Source organism: Salvelinus alpinus, chromosome 4 (genome assembly GCF_045679555.1).
Source record: "Salvelinus alpinus chromosome 4, SLU_Salpinus.1, whole genome shotgun sequence".
Lineage (NCBI taxonomy): Eukaryota > Metazoa > Chordata > Actinopteri > Salmoniformes > Salmonidae > Salvelinus > Salvelinus alpinus.
The window spans coordinates 69,924,581-69,946,087 of NC_092089.1; the positions used below are offsets into that span (position 1 = coordinate 69,924,581).

Consider the following 21,507-nt stretch of genomic DNA (forward strand, 5'->3'; position numbering starts at 1 on the left):
CATGTACTGTATAATAAACAGGATTGGTATACCGATATTAGGATATCGTCAACCTCCATGCCGCAACGGGAGAAGGAGGAAGCATCAGCAGGGGGAGAGACGGGAGACAGAAAGAGGAGAATGAGATGGAGGGAAGAGAAGAATGAGAGAAAAGGGGAACCAGACAAGTATAATGAATAAGGTGTAATGCCTGATCAGTAGAACTTTGTAATGGATATGAACACTAGCAGTGTAATTAGTGTTGTCTTTCATTAGCTGAAACACGTCTACGCAAACTAGCCTCCTCTGTTGCTTTTCTCTTCGTTCTCGCTCCCTCTCTTTTTACTCTTTCTCTCTCAGAGAGGGTTCTGATGAGACTCTTGGGACTAGGCTGTGTGTGTGTGTATGTGTGCATGTGTGCCTTGAGTCTGCGTCGAGGAAAACTTGCAAGGAGAGCAGGCCAGTAAAATCAGATCATTAGCGTGTTTTGAAAGTTATTTTTATTTATCCGGTGCGAGCTCTGATTTGAATTAATAGCCCATCAGACAATCAATTAGCATACGCGTTCCAGCTCTTTCCTTCGCACACAGGAAAAGGGTTGGCAAGTCCTCGCCAATAAAGCAATGCTTAGTAGTTTGACATTTCAACTTTCGTTTAATGCAAATTTGCTAAATCTCTCTCCCCTTCTCTCAGACTAAGACGTCATACAGCAGGATGCTTATGAATGATTCATAAGTTATTCCAATGCTAAGGGTTTGCAGCTATAATGTGTATCTGTGCTGCTTTTAATGTTCTCTCTCATCAGAGTGACGTTGCCACTATATTTCTGCTCCTGCTTTTCAGCAGCTACATCGATGTTAAGCATTAACACAGGGGCTGCTGATGCTCTTCCTCTCAGAGGGTTTGTAGAAAATCCACATTTCTGTAACACACACATTTCTGTTGACGCTCAAGACTCTTTGGCTGTCAGAACTCTTGTTTACTTTCATTTGTACCGTGTACTCACTCCCAAATACCGAATTTCTATTCAAAACATGTATCTGCTTTTTGCCTTTACATGTTACTTTTACTTATCTGGAGCGACTTTTGAGAGCAGTCAAGGTCTGGACTAGAAGTAAATATGACTTTGAGTTGTTGTTTTAAGGGGGAACCTAAATCCTGCGGAACCCTGAGGTAAAATGGCAGAGTTGGCGTGGAGCCAAACACGCACCAAAGCATCGACGGCCTCCCTCTCCTTAATGGTGTTTGATTAAAACCTTTCCCTGACTTTACTGACTTTAAAAAAACAGACTCTGATTTCCTCCCTGGATCTCAGTCCTGAAGGATGTCAAATACACCCTGGGGATAGCCGAGGGGTCGTTAGCCGGCAAATTCCGGAGCGATCAGAGTTTGTCAAGTGACTCAAACACGCACACGCACTTACATACACACATACACACGAACCCCCTCTGTTCCTCAACCCCAATGAACCCGAGCAGGCAGAGTTCTTCAGATAAACCACTGGTCTAGAAGCCATTATGCTCCTGTAGTCAGAGGCGTGTAATATGTACCCCTTCCCTTCCACACCACCAGGACAGATAATAAACACAAGTCATGTTTTTACTGTCTGGCCTGCTTAATTGCGGTCATAAAGTAAGATCCTGCAGTAATAACTAATAGAGCCCCACCAGCTTACTAGCTTTATAGGAGAGAGTTACACTGCAGTGGCTGTGACTGTGTAGTTCCTTCTGAAGTGAGTACTGCTACATACTTTGAGGATGCTAGGGACCTTAAACAGAGCTGCCGATTCGAAGCACTTTCTTAGTGCTTACTCGTTTTAAGCACACAATAGTTGCTATATGTGATTTCGACAAGTAAATGTTTTATGAGTTTTGACTTGGCTTGTCTAAACTCAAAAAGGATATAAAGTGGTGCGGAAATAAACATCTTTAATACATCAAATCAATCCAGTGGGCTTCAAACAGACTGCAGCAGTTCACATTCAATCCAAAAATCATTGTTTTACAGTTGAATGTGTTCATGCTGGGATCTCTTCCTTTCTTGCAGGAATAGACTACAAACTGAAGTTAAAGGACAAGGGTTGTGGCTAGACGTCACCCTTAAAGATAAATGGGTCCCAGGCTATGGCTCACACCACCCTAAACCTCATAGAACAACAGAGGGGGATATTTCTGCAGCTCTGAGAAATGCGATCTGGGGATCCATAAAAGTTTCCACGGAAATGGCCCAGAATTAGGAACACGTGGCGTTAGCCCCTGCAACACAGCCCAACGACAAGGCAGCATCAGCACCCCCCAAAAAGAGTCTGCGTCTCGACTGCTTCACATCTGTTTTTGGGGGACGGGGGAGACGGGGGACGGGGGGGGGTAATAAATCTTTTCCCTAATGAATGAACACCCCCAAAAATATGTCACCCCGAGACCCTGCATGTGGGGAACATTCAACCAACCCACATAGAAGAGCTATTGTTCACTCTTTCTCTTCTCAAACACATGCAGCACGGGTCAGCAAAGAACCACTACATTGCGGTTGTTGGCTGTTATTTCTTTGTCCTGGCTGCATGTGTTGATCCCCCACCTTTGAGACACTTTAAATAGGAGTATTGTGTTGCTATCTATTGAGATGGCACACTTCCATCTAGATAGTTGTCAAGCTATCTAGGATTTAACAGCACCGCCTAAGGAGGAAGTTACGGAAACGTGGCAGTCTGATTTTAACACGGTTAGACGTGTTTTATACTTAATCAACATTCATTTTGAAAGGGGAAGTCAATCTGTCTTCACTTATTTGTAACTTAATAGCGAAAGCAAGCAAAGAAAGAGGATTTGAAATCGGATCATTCTTTCTATTACGAACAACAACATGTTCCCATTGTTCCACAACTGTTGGAAATCCTCAGAAATGTTGCTTTGAAGATAGACAGAGAGAGTGGAACAGAGAAAAAGGGAGTGACGTGGGAAGAGAAGATCCCCAGCTATTAAACTGGGGCACCTCTGGCTGACACAGGATATCTTTGTCTGCGATATGAAAAGCGGGCATGAGATATTGTAGTGATCGGGTAACAGCACACCATATGCCAGATGTGTGTTGACCAGGGAGCGGGGCTTTGCGCCATCACAACATGAATGCAGGGTGGAACCCCACATATAATCTCCTTCTGTGTTCATCATATTAGTCATATTGTCTCTGTATGATACTTATAATATTATAGGCTTCTGTTGGCGACTGGAGGAGTTCAAGTAGTGTTTGACACAGACTAAAGAAGACATTATAATCCCGATACTTGCTATGCATTTGACGGCACTATTCTCTTTCTCAACTGGGGCGCTGAAAACTTTTGTAATTCGTGTCATTGATGTGCTGACAGGGAATCTCAGTACTAAATCTATTGCATGGTATTTGTTTCAAATACATACAGTACCAGTCAAAGTTTGGACAGCAACTCATTTGAGGGTTTTTCTTTATTTTTACTATTTTCTATATTGTAGAATAACAGTGAAGATATCAAAACTATGAAATAACACATATGGAATCATGCAGTAACCAAAAAAGTGTTAAACAAATATATATTCTATATTTGAGATTCTTCAAAGTAGCCACCCTTTTCCTTGATGACAGCTTCGCACACTCTTGGCACTCTCTCTGTTAGGTATGCGTAACTGGCTGTTAGGGAGTCAGGGGCAGGAGAGCAGAAGTTGGGCAGCCAAAGGAGCCTTTTATTTCGGCGAACAAAACACACGGCACTAAGAACACTAAACACAATATGGGTTGACATAACCCAGCGCAAACCAGTCTAGCGTGCACATACACACAAAAAATAATAATAATCCACACACAGACATGGGGGGGGGAACAAAGGGTTATATACACGTCTAATACTGAGGGAATTGAAACCAGGTGTGTAGGAAAACAAGACAAGACAAATGGAAAAATGAAAGGTGGATCGGCGATGGCTAGAAAACCGGTGACGTCGACCGCCGAACGCCGCCCGAACAAGGAGAGGAACCGACTTCGGCGGAAGTCGTGACACTCTCAACCAGATTCATGAGGTAGTCAGCTGGAATGCATTTCAATTAACAGGTGTGCTTTCCTTCTTATTGCTTTTGAGCCAATCAATTGTGTTGTGACAAGGTAGGGGTGGTATACAGAAGATAGCCCTATTTGGTAAAAGACCAAGTCCATATTATGGCAAGAACAGCTCAAATTAGCAAAGAGAAACGATGGTCCATCATTACTTGAAGACATGAAGGTTAGTCAATACGGAAAATGTCAAGAAGTGTTAACGTTTCTTCAAGTGCAGTCGCAAAAACCATCAAGCGCTATGATGAAACTGGCTCTCATGAGGACCTCCACAGGAAATAAAGACCCAGAGTTACCTCTGCTGCAGAAGATATGTTAACTGCACCTCAGATTGCAGCCCGAAGAAACACTTCACAGAGTTCAAGTAACAGACACATCTCAACATCAACTGTTCAGAGGAGACTGCGTGGATCAGGTCTTCATGGTCGAATTGCTGCAAATAAACCACTACTAAAGGACAACAATAATAAGAAAAGACTTGCTTGTGCCAAGAAACACGAGCAATGGACATTAGATCGGTGGAAATCTGTCCTTTGGTCTGATGAGTCCAAATTTGAGATTTTTGGTTCCAACCGCCGTGTCTTTGTGAGACGCAGAGTAGGCGAACGGATGATCTCTGCACGCGTGGTTCCCAACATGAAGAACGGAGGAAGGGGTGTGATGGTGTGGGGGTGCTTTGCTGGTGACACTGTGGGTGATTTATTTAGAATTCAAGGCACACTAAACCAGCATGGCTACCACAGCATTCTGCAGAAATAGGCCATCCTATCTGGTTTGCGCTTAGTGGGACCATTACGGACTACAAAGGGGAGCACAGCCGCGAGCTGCCCAGTGTCACGAGCCTACCAGACGAGCTAAATAACTTCTATGCTCGCTTCGAGGCAAGCAACACTGAAGCATGAATGAGAGCATCAGCTGTTCCAGATGACTGTGTGATCATGCTCTCTGTAGCCGATGTGAGTAAGACCTTTAAACAGGTCAACATTCACAAGGCCACAGGTTCAGACGGATTATCAGAATGTGTACTCCGAGCATGCGCTGACCAACTGGCAAGTGTCTTCACTGACATTTTCAACCTGTCCCTGACCGAGTCTGCAATACCAACATGTTTCAAGCAGACCACCATAGTCCCTGTGCCCAAGAACAACAAGGTAACCTGCCTAAATTACTACAGTCCTGTAGCAATCACGTCTGTAGCTATGAAGTGTGGTCATGGCTCACATCAACACCATTAATGCAACCGCTGTGTCAGATTTCAAAAACGCTTTACGGTGAAAGCACACTTTGCGATGATGTTAGGTCTGCACCTAGCCACAGAAACCCATACAGCCATTTTCCAGCCAAGGGGATTGTCACAAAAGTCAGAATAAGCATTAAAATGAATCACTTACCTTTGATGATCTTCATCTTGTGGCACTCCCAGGTCTCCATGTTAGACAATAAATGTTTGTTTTGTTCGATAATGTCCCTCTTTATGACCAAATACCTCCTTTTTGTTCGCCCGTTTTGTCCAGTAATCCAGTAATAAAAGTCGCGTGCACTAATTCCAGACTAAAAGTTTTAAAAAAGTACAATAAAGGTTAGTAGAAACATGCCAAACGATGTTTAAAATCAATCCTCCGGTTGTTTTTGTCATAAATAATCAATAACATTTCAACTGGACAAAAGCTTCGTCAATAGGAAAGGAGAAACAAGAAAGGCGCGTTCCCGATCAGGGCGCATGGCTGATGAATGGAAATGTCCACTGGCCACTGATTGAAAGTGCTGTATCTCCCTAATTTTCAGAGTAAAAGCCTGAAACAATGCCTAAAGACTGGCCACATGTAGAGGAAGACACGGAGCTCGTGAACTGGGTCCTAAGTCTTTGTATGGTGGATAGGCTTACAATGGAAAAACAGCCTTTCAAAATAATAGTACTTCCTGGTTGGATTTTCCTCTGGTTTTCGCCTGCCATATCAGTTCTGTTATACTCACAGACATTATTTTAACGGTTTTGGAAACTTTAGAGTGTGTTCTATCCAAATCTACTATATGCATATCCTATCTTCTGGGCCTGAGTAGCAAGCAGTTTAATTTGGGAACGCTTTTCATCCAGAATTTTGAATGCTGCCCCCTACCCTTTGTGAAGTTAACCCAGAAACCCTAGACCTACTCCAATTTGCATACCGCCACGACAGATCCAACAGATGATGCAATCTCTATTGCACTCAACACTGCCCTTTCCCACCTAGACAAAAGGAACACCTACGTGAGAATGCTATTCATTGACTACAGCTCAGCGTTCAACACCATAGTGCCCTCAAAGCTCATCACTAAGCTAAGGACCCTGGGACTAAACACCTCCCTCTGAAACTGGATCCTGGACTTCCTGATGGGCCGCCCCCAGGTGGTAAGGATAGGTAACAACACATCAGCCACACTGATACTCAACACAGGGGCCCCTCAGGGGTGCGTGCTCAGTCCCCTCCTGTATTCCCTGTTCACCCATGATTGCATGGCCAAGCACGACTCCAACACCATCATTAAGTTTGCAGACGACACACCAGTGGTAGGCCTGATCACTGACATCGCTGAGTTAGCCTATTGGGAGGAAGTCAGAGACCTGGCAGTGTGGTGCCAGGACAACAACCTCTCCCTCAACAAGATCAAGACAAATTAGATAAATGTGGACTACAGAAAAAGGAGGACCGGGCACGCCCCCATTCTCATCGACGGGGCTGTAGTGGAGCAGGTTGAGAGCTTCAAGTTCCTTGGTGTCCACATCACCAACAAACGATCATGGTCCAAACACACCAAGACAGTCGTGAAGAGGGCAAAACAAAGCCTATTCCCCATCAGGAGACTGAAAAGATTTGGCATGGATCCTCAGATCCTCAAAAATTCTACAGCTGCACCATCGAAATCACCACCTGGTATGGCAACTGCTCGGTCTCCGACCTTAAGGCACTGCAGAGGGTTGTGCGTACGGCCCAGCACATCACTGGGGCCAAGCTTCCTGCCATCAAGGACCTCTATACCAGGCAGTGTCAGAGGAAGGCCCAAAAAATTGCCAAGGACTCCAGCCACCCTAGTCATAGACTGTTCTCTCTGCTACCGCACAGCAAGCGGTACCGGAGCGCCAATCTAGGTAAAAAAGGCTTCTTTTTTATTTTTCCTTTATTTAACTAGTCAAGTCAGTTAAGAACAAATTCTTATTTTCAATGACGGCCTAGGAACAGTGGGTTAATTGCCTTGTTCAGGGGCAGAATGACAGATATTTACCTTGTAAGCTCAGGGATTCGATCTTGCAACCTTTTGGTTACTAGTCCAACACTCTAACCACTAGCCTACACTGCCGCCCGAAGCTTAACAGCTTCAAAATGGCTACCCAGACAATTTTCATTGTCCCCACCCCACCCCCCATTTTTACACTGCTGCCACTCTCTGTTTATTATCCATGCATAGTCACTTTACCTCTACCTACATATACATATTACCTCAATTACCTCGACTAACCGGTGCCCCCACACATTGACTCTGTACCGGAACACCCTATATATAGCCTCGCTACTGTTATTTTATTGCTACTCCTTAATTATTTGTTGTATTTTTTATTTTTTTTCTAAAAACTGTATTGTTGGTTAATTGCGTGTATATAAGCATTTCACTGTAAGGTTGTATTCGGCGCATGTGACTTGATTTGATGGAGTGCTGCATCAGGTGACCTGGCCTTCACAATCACCTGACCTCAACCCAATTGAGATGGTTTGGGATGAGTTGGACCGCTGAGTGAAGGAAAAGCAGCCAACAAGTGCTCAGCGTATGTGGCTTTTGGAAAAGCATTCCTCATGAAGCTGGTTGAGAGAATGCCAAGAGTGTGCAAAGCTCTCATCAAGGCAAAGCATCCCTACTTCTAAATCCCTAAAATCTAAAATATATTTTGATTTGTTTAACCCTTTTTTGGTTACTACATGATTCCATATGTGTTATTACATAGTTTTGATATCTTCACTATTATTCTACAATGTAGAAAATAGTAAAAATAAAGAAAAACCCTGGATTGAGTAGGTGTGTCCAAACTTTTGACTGGTACTGTACCTATGAGGAGAAGTCATTTTGAAAGGCCTTCTTTGTGTACACAACAAGGACTAGTCTATTGCCATCTCTCTTTTAGTGTTTTCTTTGTATCCAGACCTGAAGAGTGAAGGGCTACAGAACAACACTTTCTATTCAAACCCAAGAAAGTAAACCACACATAAACCGCAGCAGGCACATAACACAAACTACATACCACACCACAGGGCTCTACGCTGCCATTTTTTACAAGGAGCATATGTGCTCCTAAGTTGAAAAATGTAGGAGCGCATGAAGAAATCTAGGAGCACAATCACAAATATTAGACATATTCATGATACGAATTGCCAGCAATTACAAAATATAGGGTTAAGGAGCACCAGAAAATGTGATTTTTAAGACAGAGATGTAGCCTACAAATGAATTCTAGCTACCTTTGAAGCTCATCTCCTGAAGAAGCTCTCCCTTTTCCTTTCTTTCTTTCCCACTAAATGTTATATGGGGTATTTTTTTCTATGGCACTTGTGCACCCAAACTAAAATTCCGGGTAGCACAGCAAAATATTTAGGAGCATATGCGACCAAAATTGTAGCACGTAGAGCCCTGCACCACACCACACCACACTACACATCTGTTGCTCTATCAGACAGACTCAACGAGGCCCTTCAGACAGTCCTAAAGGTTGAATATAGGCCCGTTAGGTTGAATAAACACAATTAATAAGGGACTTTCACAGGGTGACAGCACAGTAGTAAAGGGATCCAACAGATGAGACAGTAATCACAGCCAAGACAATGGGGCCTAATAAGGGACAAGTGGTCAACAAACACAACACAGCTACTGTTTCTCAGCTACCGCATGGTTAAGCAGAGGTGTGGTGGGGATATTTGGTTATTTAGAATCCATCACTGGTGCCACTGAACAGCCATGACTCAGGACATAATTCCCCACTACAATCTTAGAAAAAAAGGCGATATCTAGAACCTAAAAGGCTTCTTCAGCTGTCCCCATAGGATAACCCTTTGGATAATCCATATTGGTTTCAAGTAGAACCCTTTTGGTTACAGGTAAAACCCTTTTGGGTTCCATGTAGAACCCTTTCCACAGAGGGTTGCACATGTATCACAACCTGGCTCTTAGATGGTGACAAGCAAGGGAGTCCACACATTGGCAGTTAAGGAGTAACAGAAATATTTCTTAAATAACTATCAAAGTATAAAACTACAAAGGAAAACGAACCTGTGAAGTTTGAAAGTAGGCATGTGAGGGGTGTAATGGAGATGCATGAAGGTAAAATGTGTGTAAGTGTTGAAGGGTGCACCTAATCAAAAAACATAATCAACCAAATCACAAAACAAAATGGTGCTTGTGGAGAGAGAGAGCCAGAACTGGGCACCAGGAACTTTTATCTCCTAGTTGATCCCAAACCCAGGTGCAACTTGTCACCTTAATGACCCAATCAGCTCCACCTGTCCCCAATCTGCAAATAAACGCACAATGGTTCTACCTGAAACCAAAATGGGTTCTACCTGGAACCAAAAAGTGTTCTCCTATGGGGACAGCAGAATAACTCTTTTGGAACCATTTTTTTCTAAGAGTGTAGTGTCAGTGAACATCTATGAAGCAATACCTTAATTTCTACTTGTCATGAATACTCAGGGAGAAAAAGGTGTAGATTCACACGCAGAGCGCGGCAGGTGTTTATTTCGCCTTCGCAGAAGGCAGGAATCGTGGTCACAGGCAGGCAATGGTCATACACAGGTAGGCAAACAGGCAGGTGAATCAAAACTAAGACTGATGGCTATAACTGGTTCTCACAACCGAGCTAGGAAAAGACTTAGTAGAGTCAAAACAAACAATACCTCACGAAGGCACAAACAGAATGAACTGAACTAAATAAGGAGCCGATGAGACCAGGTGAGTAACAAACACAGGTGAAAACAATGAACAAAAATGAAAGACAGGGCTATGTTCAAGAACACAAAGAAACAACGCTACGTTCAAGAACACAACGAAACAGAACACAAGGTAGACTAAGAAAATAAATACAGAACCTTACACTACTGGTTCCTGTACTTACGTGCATTTTATTTTTGGAGAAGAGCATCAGTGGTCTCCGTGGTACTGTATTTCTCAGTGGTTGTTGGTATTTCTTTCTCTCCATCTCTCAGCTCACAGAGATGGCGCACAAGGCACTGTAGAGAAGAGCAGACAGTATATACGGCCATGGAGGATACGGTATGAGGACTGTCCTATCAGAGGCCTATGGTCTGAGAGATAGAATGAGGGTGAGAAGAGAGAGGGGGTGCGAGGGGGTGCAGTGTTATTATAAAGAAAGTACAAGCAGAAGCCCACACAGACATAAAACACTATCAGAAATTTGTTATCTGTTTGGGCCCTTCTGCCTTGTCTCCAGACTGGTGATCCTATAAGGACCAAGGAATGGACAGTGGCACAGATTAAAACACATGTAGGCTGTGTGACTTATGTAGGCTGTGTGACTCTACTCAGATATATACATTCAAAAATGATTCTACATTTGTTGTCACTAAAACATGACATCATTAATGAAATTGTGGGTATGCATTGTGTTGTTACCATAATCTGGATAGGCCTATTTTCAAACTGTAATTATTGGTAAATAATAGGCCTAGGTGAAGTAATGCATATGTAAAAACGTTGTATCTGGGGATGATGAAAGACTTGACTAATTCCATGCCATTCATTTGAACCAGGTCATGGGAATGTCTTCAAAGAAAGCATTCCTGGTGTAAATGTTGATACACGTTGTCATAGACTCTGCGTGGTCCACCTTGAATGACAGAGGAAACTATTGTAACTATTTATACAACCGTGTCCATCTTCGTGTGAGACATATACCCGCTCTGCTGCACGTGTCTTATGGCAATAGACCCCCCCCCCCCCCCCCCCTGCGCGCCCAGTTACCACAACGATTCTTGCAGCGGATGAATAACAACAAGCATTGTCACGAGGCCCCACGGAAGAGACCCGTGCTTCTTCCCTACTCACCCAGCTCTCTCCCCAAGCCTTTCCTTTCCTCATGAGAGAGCCGAGCTAACAGAACGATAATGAGAGAGGGAGGCGGCAGATGCTCGCATGCCTTTACAAACGCCCGCGACCCCGGCGCGCGCAGGATCAGGAGCATTCCTCCGGCTGTCGCACCGAACGGGGGAGGGGAGAAACTTTCCCTTTTGTGATTGCTTTTGTAAGTGGCGCGCGGGCAGCTTCCCCGACGGTTTTCGGTGGACCCCGGGGCGGCCTGCTTCCACCTGCTAAGCGCTTTTGTCATCGAGATCTCCATCATTTCAATGACGAAGTGCAGCTCTCCCTCCCACAGCTCTCTCCTCTCTCCAGGCTCCCAGTAGTAACTTTACGGCCCCAGTGGGCTGAATCACTGCACCCCCTCTCCATCCACAGAGTGCGCCATATGAGCAGGCCAGACTGTCGCCAAAATTAACACAATGGAACATTTTCTGAATTAATATAGGCAGCCCTTTGATTGAAACCAACCACAGAATTTTAGCATAGCATTGCGTCTACAGTTGTGTTAAATGTGAGATCATTATGTAGGGCAGCTATTGGCGAGCTATATAGTCTAGCTAATTGCATTATACAAATACATTGCTTTGAGATCTGCATCTGATTATTTTACATATCAACACGGAAACATAAATATCTGTGTTTGGCCTAAAATTCCTGTGTAGCAGAGTTCCTATAACTGTATGTTCTTGCCCACTGTGGCATAAGCCAATTCGGGTTTGAAACTGTTTTGTCGCCACATATGCCCAACATAATGATAACATAGACATTGTATATATATATATATATATATATATATATATATATATATATATATATATAATTTAAAGAGTTCCTAACACATATACGCCTAGATAAGTGCGTGTACTGAGTTTGCATCTGCTTTTGGCAAACATACCGCCTTGATTTAGTGTTTATTCGAATTAAACCCGTTCTTGTTAAAACTCGCGCTGTGTTTGTCTTCTTTGTGGAGGAAATGTGATTATCCTGCATTCCCCACTGCAGTAATGATATTAGGGCACTTCAAGCTCGCTCGGGGTTTTCTCAGAGCCGGGTGAGATGGAGAGAATCGAGGCACCGGCCCGTGTCTAACTTTGTTAAACGTTAACGGAGCCTTTTCACCCGGGCTCCCTATAGCTACCTTTCACACAGTGGGGGCATGTCTGCCCTCGTGAGAGAACAGTCTACATTGTTGCTCTTGCATTCCCAGGGACCGCCCAAAATATTTTGGCACCAGTTACTTCATTGAAAGTTTGAGCGCTTGTTTCGGATGCTGCGTTTAGGACCTTTTTACGCATCTAAAACGAATATTTGTGTCACATTTATGTTGTTCTAATGCCACATTCTACTGTATGTGGGGATCTTATAAAGAAAAGTCCAAAATCAAACACATAAATGTGTTCATTATCTGGTAATTGTCTAGTATGTGCTGAATCACTAGGGAGAGGGCTTTATTGATTTGCAGCTCTGCTGAATCAATGTCCATGCATGAGGACAGATGGCAGAGAGCGAGCGCATCTCTGCTGCTTTTTCCCACGAGTCACTCCAGGAATGTAAATGCAGCTAGGGAACCTCCGTAAATATGCTCTATCCTACTTTACAGAGAGAATAGAAATAAATGGTTTTGTCCAATGGGCTAAAATTACCATCAGAATACCTTAGTGCTCCGGGTTAACACATCAAATATAGCTTGGTGGGAATTCATACGTTGGCCACTTGTGTCTAATTGTGCGCTGAATGGGGCCAACCGGTGGAGTCTAGAAAAATGTTTTGGAGATATTTATTAAAGCAAGCGGCATTATTTCTGAATCCTCCCATCTGAAAGGGCGTCAATTCTCTGGTAGTGTTTCTATCCGGGGCTCGCGGGGCCTGGACTGATCTAGGCCTAATTATGGGTTTGGGTTGTCTGAACCTCGTGCCAGATGGCCCGGTGCCTTCTTAAAGCGCCAGTTGCTCGTGTTTGCACTTGAGTGCGAGTTTGAGGATGATAATTCAGCCGGATCAGGGATGGGAGGTTGTAAAACAGTATTATGCAGGGTATAAAAGTGTCCGCCGGCGTGACCTGCTGCGAGGCACACTCAACTGGAGGGAATCCTTTCAGAAATTCGCCACATGCGCAATGAGGGCGCGCAGAGGTCTTCTCACTCAGTAAAGTGCAAGTCTTGGATCCACAAACATTCACTCTTTGCCCTCATATATTTTTCTCTCCACTCTGGTGGCATGAAAGATACAATGTGAGCCTATGCAACCATTTGATCACCACGACTTTAGGAACATGCATTTGGAAACCATATTGTATCCACTGTAACCCACTTGAATACCCCATTATATATATTGTGTCCAATGTGTTCCAGTTAGGCTAAATATATGAAACAACTTCATATGACATTCACTTCAAAATATATCTCGATTTTTTTTTACTGCCATAACAGATGCTCATAACCAGCTCGTAAAATGCAAGCAGGGCTATGTTGCAGTGTATCTCATACCAAGGGAGATTATATGGAACGTTTAAATTCTTGATCATATTTAATGTTGGAATAGAGTGTTAAGATTACGTTTTAGCATAGTCAATCTGACAGTGGCACACATTTGTGAATTGCAGCTATAACAATATGCGAGTGCCGAGGCAGCCACGGGTCAATTTGGCCATGTTTAAAGTTCACCGTGAATAAGCAGCCCTTATTGTTGTGGCACACTTTAAAACCACGTCTTTAGACTGGTCCTCCCGGCTTCTGCAATCAAGGGTCCCTCTGTGTTGGGAATGGACACCCTGGAGGCAGCGAAGGGGCAGCACTTTATTTAGGGAGAGGGTGTAAAGGAGAGGGGAGGGGGGCTGGGGGGACTTTTTGTGTGAGCTGAGGAAAAAGACGCAGTTTTGGTGAGGGGCGGGCTATGAGGGCCAGTCTGTAGACGAGACAGACCGCAGGAGCGCGCGACAGAGTAGAGCGCACAGCAACACAAACGGAGCTACGCCTTTTCTCACCGCTCAGATTTCCAGACGCACACTCACACACACAGACCGGGGCTTAAGTGGATGTATGCAACAGATCACAACAGCAAGAAAAACACTGCATTTGAGTTGGTGTTTTTGGTGTAAAACTGGAGCCAAAAGAAAACTCCGACCCGGTTGATTTTGAGTTCTCAAATCTTCATCCTCCAGTCGATTTGCACGACTTTTCACCAAAGATTACTTACTGAAGGAATTTAACATGTTAGACTTTTGAGAGAGCATCTTTTTTTAAACCTTGCTCCTTCGTGGTAGTGTAGCCCCATCCCGGGTGCTGAAGATGGGTGCCAAAATGAACACACCCAAAGGAAATATAGTGTTTTCCGTTGCGCTATTATTATTTTTGGTTGTAATTATGCAGGCCGTTTCTGGTAAGACTTTGAAATATAAAGTTTATGAAGAGCAAAAAGTGGGCACAGTGATTGCAAGGCTAAAGGAGGACGTGGTGGATGTTCTGTCTAAATTACCGAGTTCACTGTCCTTTCGGTTCCGTGCTATGCAGAGGGGGAGCACTCCATTTCTGTCGGTTCGGGAGGAGGACGGTGAAATCACCATAGGGACCAAGATTGACCGGGAGAAGCTTTGTGAAAAGAACCTAAACTGTTCTATCGAATTTGACGTTGTCACTCTGCCCACTGAATACCTCCAGCTTTTCCACGTCGAGGTGGAAGTCTTAGACATAAACGATAACTCGCCACAGTTCTCCCGTGCCATCATCCCTATTGAGATCTCGGAGAGCGCGTCTGTGGGAAACCGCATCCCTCTGGACAGCGCCACCGACCCTGACGTGGGAGATAACTCCCTTTACTCTTACTCTCTGACGCCGAATAACTTTTTCAAAATCGACATAAGGACCAGAACCGACGGTGCCAAATACGCAGAGCTGGTGGTGGTGAAAGAGCTGGACAGGGAGGTGCAATCCAGCTACCAGCTGCAGCTAACGGCCTCGGACAATGGAGCCCCCCCGAAGTCCGGCTCCACTCTGCTCAAGATAATCATCTCAGACTCTAACGACAACAGTCCGGCTTTTGATGAGCAGGTGTACGTTATTAATCTCCTGGAAAACTCTCCACTTGGGACTCTACTGATTGATTTGAACGCCACAGATCCGGATGAGGGCACTAACGGTAAAATAGTTTACTCTTTCAGCAGTCATATCTCTCCCAAAATACTGGATACGTTTAAAATGAACCCTGAAAATGGCCAAGTCACTCTGATTAAAAAAGTGGACTATGAAACTACGTCATCTTATGAGTTGGACATTCAGGCGCAGGACCTGGGTCCTAACTCCATCCCAGGACTTTGTAAAACCGTAATCAAAGTGGTGGACGTGAACGACAACAAACCGGAGATCAACATTAACCTGATGACTCCCGGTAAGGAGGAAGTGGCCTACATCTCGGAGGGGGCGCCGGTGGACACCTTCATAGCGTTGGTGCGCGTGGACGACAGTGACACAGGGCTCAATGGCGACGTGGTGTGCCGCCTGCACGGCCATGGGCACTTCCGGCTGCAGAAGACCTATGAGAAGAATTACATGATCCTGACCAATGTGTCTCTGGACAGAGAGAAGAGGTCAGAGTACAGTCTAACGGTCATAGCTGAGGACCGCGGCTCTCCAAGCCTTTCCACCATCAAACACTTCACGGTGCAGGTGTTGGATGAAAACGATAACCCGCCTCGCTTTGAGAAGAGTCGCTACGAGGTTTATAAGTCAGAGAACAACTCTCCCGGGGCCTACCTGATGACAGTGGTGGCGTCTGACCCTGACCTGGGCACCAACGGTCAGGTGACCTACACGGTGGTGGACACTCTGGTCCAAGGAAGCCCCATCTCCACCTACGTCACCATCGACCCGTCCAACGGCGCCATCTACGCCCTACGGAGCTTCGACCACGAGGACGTCAGCCGCATCTCCTTCACCGTCCAAGCACGGGACGGAGGGAACCCCCCCCTATCCTCCAACGCCACCGTCCTCCTGACCGTGCTAGACGACAACGACAACCCGCCCGTCATCCAGTCCCCGCTCCTACGTAACCACACCGCCGACCTCCTCCTCTGGAGACACGCCTCCGCCGGTCAGCTGGTCACCATTGTCAAGGCCACTGACCGTGACACCGGCATCAACAGTGAGCTGAGCTGCTCCATCGTCGGGGGCAACGAAGAGGGCCTGTTTGTGATGGACGCTCGGCGGTGCGAGCTGCGGACCAACGGCAGTCTGGAGGGGGTTCCCAAGGACGTGCTGGAGATCAGGGTGGAGGTGCAGGATAGGGGAACCACCCGCCTGTCCACCGGGGCCCTGCTCCGCCTCTCCCTCCAGGAGAATATGGACTTCCTACCCCCAGGCCTCCCCACGGGCCCCAGCCATTCCCTCCTGGACCTCTCCCTCATCATCATCATCTCCCTGGGGGCCGTGTGTGCCCTGCTGTTGGTGGTCATGGTGATGTTCGCCACAGCACGCTGCAACAGAGAGAAAAAGGACCCCCACAACTCGTACAACTGCAGGGTGGCTGAGAACACGTACCAGAACCACCCCAAGAAGCCCTCTAGGCAGATCCACAAGGGAGACATCACCCTGGTCCCCACCGTCAACGGCACCCTGCCCATACGGGCACACCCACACTCACCTTCTGCCTCACCCGCCCCAGAGAGGGGCACCATGGGTAGCAGGCAGAGCCACCACAGCCGCCAGTCGCTCAACAGCCTGGTCACCATCTCCTCCAATCACGTCGCAGAGAACTTCGCTCTGGAACTGGCCCACGCCACGCCCCCTGTCGAAGTAAGATGAGAGAGAGCGAAACGCTGTCTAATTTCATGTCCTTAGTACAGTATCAGTAGATGGTTTATGAATATGTTATCTACTAATGGTAGTCTTGAATCACATAAATGTCTTTGGATTAAAATAGACCCCCATCAACTATAGATCTATAGAAAAAAGGACTGAGTTTTGGCCTTGTCTTATATTATGGTGATATAGAAATTGAACAATGTTTATTATTATGATTTTTGTGTTTTATATTTAATATTCAGTATTTGTTCTGAATTTGTCCCCGATGTTGTGGTATGTTCAGTACTCCATCGCTTATATCCAGTGATCATCTCATGTTTTAGAACATATCACGTCATTTCAACATCCATCCATCTCTTGTGTCCTTGTGCCTGTCTGCTCCCATCAGTATTCATTTATTCATTCATTCCTTTCATTCTTTTTTTTACATTTTCTTTTTCGATTGTAGCAAGTCTCACAGCTTCTGTCCATGCTCCATCAGGGCCAGTACCAGCCAAGACCCAGTTTCCGTGGCAACAAATACACCAGGAGCTACAGGTAATAACACCATCTAACTGCACCTTAAAATAAACACACCTGAAGGGAATCAGAATGTACGTGTGCATAACTCAGTAATGCTCTAAGGCATATCCTACAATGCTTTACATATTCCTAAAAAGCTTTTGGCTGTATTCCCTCGTAGGCCTATATTTGCTTTGTTCTATTTTAGTACTCAACCTTAATAACACTTGATAATTGTATGCAAAAACCTTCGCCACTTGAGAATTCACTGCACTTCGTTTTGATATGCATAAGCCTTGAACAGTCCTCCAATGTTGTTTTCTATGAATGTTGAACCATAATTTCCTCTCTCCGTATCCAGGTATGCTCTGAACGACATGGACAAGTTTAGTCTGAAGGACAGTGGTCGTGGCGACAGCGAGGCTGGGGACAGTGACTACGAGGCAGGACGAGAGTCTCCCATCGACAGGCTCCTGGGTGAGGCCTTTAATGAGCTATACCCACATGACGGCCAACACAGACCACATCCACAGCATCCGCATGCAGGTATACACCCCTCAACTCATCACCCCTCTCACCTCGCCTCAAAACACTCACCCTTCAGCCTACAACACTCTCCCCTCTATATATCAGCCTCTCACCCAATACCCTTGTTCTTTACTGAACTATACCAACAACGACTGCATGCAGGTATACCATCCTCACCCCTTTCACCATATCCCTCCTCTCACCCATCTTAGCCTTTACCCTACACTACAGGTCTCCACTGAGCTAAGCCCCACCACAACACACATTATCACACCACCTCACCTCTCACCACAACTATCAATCACCCTCATCCCCAACACCTCTGAGAGATCCACTCCCCAGCTGTTTATCAGCACAGTGACTGGGACTGGATGGGACTGTGGAGGGAGAAAAGAGGCAGAATTATCACCCGTTTCTCTGATGAGAAAAAGCTCTCATCTCCTCCATAACACAATTATTTCAGAGTGCGATCAGGCAGCCAGGCAGTCTGCTGGGCAGTTCGCAGGTAGGCAGAGGTGGTTGGAGTGGGTTTTTCGACAGCTTTGAAAGGCTGTTTTTGTAAATCAGTCCGGTTCATCTTTTATTTTTGCCTTTCATCAGCGGGGAAGGCAACATGCTGCCTGCCTACATGGCTGCGGCTGCTGTTTTTCCAATTCTCCCCAATGCACTCTTCCTTCATCAGCTCTAAGATGTATTATAAATGGTCTTTTCATGGTAATGAGAGGGTAATGAAGTCCCTGAATAGCATGAGTGACTAGCCAGCGGTCTGTAATGAAGGCTTTAACTTGGCATATTTGATTTGTATAATTTATTCTTCAGAGATTTTTCATTTGAAGATTTAATATTGAATAGACGTGATTTCAAAAGGGGAAAATGCAGGTTTTTAAGCAGATTCTTTTGAATGAGTAATAGTGGCCATTGATCTGGCCCAGTGAATTGTGCCAATATGTTAATGTTGAAGGTAGTGTGCTCTCTCCTGCAGCGTGATATGCTATCTAATTATCTTAGATTTCCACCCATGTTTGTACCCAGATCACACAACTGTGTTTAAACATGAATGGACATCAAATGTTTGATGTTAAAAGACTATGAAAGACAACCTTTCATCTCCTCCCTTCAAAACCACTCCCAGTTCTATACCTACTCATCAACATCTCCCCTCATCAAAAGTCTATCAACAAAAGAACAGTAATACCCAGAACAATCTATGGTCTGTGTATGTAGAAATGCATGGCCTCCTATGTATTTCATCTCCCTGTGCAGTGCCTTGTGACTCTGTATCCCTGACCACGTCTCTCTCCCTCTCTCGCTGTAGCGATGAGACTGTGCACTGAGGAGTGTCGTGTCCTGGGTCACTCTGACCAGTGCTGGATGCCTCCCCTGCTCTCCCCAGCCTCCTCTGACTACCGCAGCAACCTCTTCATCCCAGGAGAGGACCCCCGCCAGGCCAGCGATCCCCAGGAGCCCCCCCAGCCCTCCGACCCCGACCACCCTCACGCCCAACGCAGCAACCAGAGCTTCTCCACCTTCGGCAAGGACAACCAGGAGGAGGCCGAGGAGGCAGAGGGGGGAGAGGAGGGGGAGGAGGAGGACCTGTGTGGAACCACGTCCCTGTTGTCAGAGATGAGCAGTGTGTTTCAGAGGCTCCTCCCCCCATCGCTGGACTCCTATATCCAGGTCAGCGAGACACAAAAGGCAGGTACGAGTATGGGGGGTGTAGGTGTCCCCATGACAGGGTCACTGGACAGGAGGAGGGGTCATCTGCCAGGTAAGCCCAGTGCTGCCGCCCACCAGCAAGGTGTTGCAGCATGGGCCGCCAATACCCACTTCCAGAACCCCGGCTCTAGCATTGGGCCCTCAGGCCAACCACACCCCCAGAATGGTAGCTACCACACCCTCAAACCCAGCACCAAGCTCAGCCCCCAGAACAACCACCACAACCAGGCCGTCCCTAAAAACAGCCCTCAGAATGGGCACGGCCACCACGCCCCCACCCCCAAGAACAGCCCTCTCCTCACTGCCCTGGTCAGCCCCACCCTGGTGGCACCTTTCCTGGCCCCGGCCCCCATCCCTGTTCCCCTCCCGGGGCCATGCGGTAAGTGGCTCCCAGCCATGGAGGAAATCCCAGAGAACTTTGAGGAGGATGAGTTTGACTCGGTGCTGGGGCAGCTGGGACACCTGCAGGGGAAGAGGAGCGACAGCCGCCATGAGCTGATGGACGCCAGCGAGCTGGTGGCTGAGATCAACAAATTGTTACAGGATGTCCGGCAGAGCTAGACAACCCTAAATACCCTCCACCTTTAAACTCTGACCTCCAACTTCCTGTCTTCCTGTCAGGAGTCCTGCCATGTCTATGGAGGGGGAGCTGAGGAGTCTGGGTAGGAAAAATTAAAAGAGAAACGAACGAAAGACATAGACCTGCAATTGTCGTTAAAGTTGCATTTCTAACGTATTTGTGTTTTGTGAATGCTAAATATCCAAATATTGTTTGTATTTTCTTGTTTGGTACACAATGTACACAATGTGACTGTATTTATCTTTGTATTTTAAAAATACATTTGTATTCTTATATTTATATAAAGTAAATGTATATAAACTTAATCAATCAGAATTCTATTTTTATATATTGAAGGTTTATAAAAATAATCAACATTTTGACATGCAACTGAAAATCTACATATTTAATATTGTCTTTTGTATTGTGAAATGTTTTTTATGTCACTATTATTATATGTATACATGAATATATTAATTATTGGACAGAAGTCTTTGTGGTGTATTGTGGGAACTTGGGGGTAAACACAAATAAAAGTGAAAAAACACAGAACTAATATGAGTTTGTCTCGATGTTTCATCTTTGACTAATGTTGTCATTGTATTAGAAGAAGGAAGTCAGAGAGGTTTATTTGCTAAGTTAAATGTTTCCATAGGAGATTAATAAGAACCTTCACAGATCTCCAACATTTGGCAAACATAATGATATTAGAGGCATGGGCTTGGTATTGTGTGTGTGTGTATGTGTGTGTGTGTGTGAGAGAGAGAGAGTATCTATAATTCTACAAAGAGATGCTGAACTGTTGTCTAGATTTCTATGAGAAGAGTTCCATATGAGCTCCCCCTATTGGTCAAAAGAGCTCACTAGCGGTCAGGTCTACTACGGTCAGTGCAAACCTGTATCATTGGGAAGTCCCTACCTTAAACCCTAATCCTAACCTTAACCCTTACCCTAACCTTAACAATAATGCTTACCTAACCTTAACCCTTACCTTAACCATTTTAAATGTCAACTTCAATGTGGTAGGGACTTCCCAAGGATCCCGGATAGCTCGAACCTCAGGTCTACTCTAGCACACTGCTCTTGGATGTAACAGTCAGATATTCTCAAATTCAGGTCCTATATATTTGGAAGGGGGCTGTTCATGACTGTATAGTGTTGCCTCCTATTTTCTTCTTGGTCGATGGCTGATGTTACCAGTGCAATGAAAAACATTGGTTCTATCATCACCAC

The 21,507-nt window shown here is 45.4% G+C and overlaps 1 protein-coding gene across 3 annotated transcripts; it reads left to right on the forward strand.

Annotated features, from left to right (window-relative positions):
• The first annotated feature begins 14,081 nt into the window (after positions 1 to 14,081).
• On the forward strand, positions 14,082 to 20,830 carry LOC139574302 (protocadherin-18-like). 3 transcript variants are annotated; one of them, XM_071398752.1, is made up of 4 exons: positions 14,082 to 16,961; positions 17,419 to 17,507; positions 17,833 to 17,948; positions 19,315 to 20,830. In XM_071398752.1, exons 1-4 carry the CDS (start codon positions 14,463 to 14,465, stop codon positions 20,274 to 20,276), a joined length of 3,666 nt encoding a protein of 1,221 aa, XP_071254853.1. In that variant the 5' UTR covers positions 14,082 to 14,462; the 3' UTR covers positions 20,277 to 20,830. The 3 variants fall into 3 exon arrangements, with proteins under 3 accessions (XP_071254853.1, XP_071254851.1, XP_071254852.1); XM_071398750.1 differs by having other exon boundaries at positions 14,083 to 16,961; positions 17,833 to 18,017; XM_071398751.1 differs by having other exon boundaries at positions 14,083 to 16,961; positions 17,452 to 17,507; positions 17,833 to 18,017.
• The last annotated feature ends 677 nt before the right edge of the window (positions 20,831 to 21,507 follow it).

Excerpts from the sequence above, each read along its gene's own strand:
- LOC139574302 (XM_071398750.1), top strand. The coding sequence starts at position 14,463 with ATGGGTGCCAAAATGAACACACCCAAAGGAAATATAGTGTTTTCCGTT. Across the intron at positions 16,962-17,418 it reads ACGCCACGCCCCCTGTCGAA|CAAGTCTCACAGCTTCTGTC; the intron begins GTAAGATGAGAG and ends TTTCGATTGTAG. Across the intron at positions 17,508-17,832 it reads AAATACACCAGGAGCTACAG|GTATGCTCTGAACGACATGG; the intron begins GTAATAACACCA and ends CTCCGTATCCAG.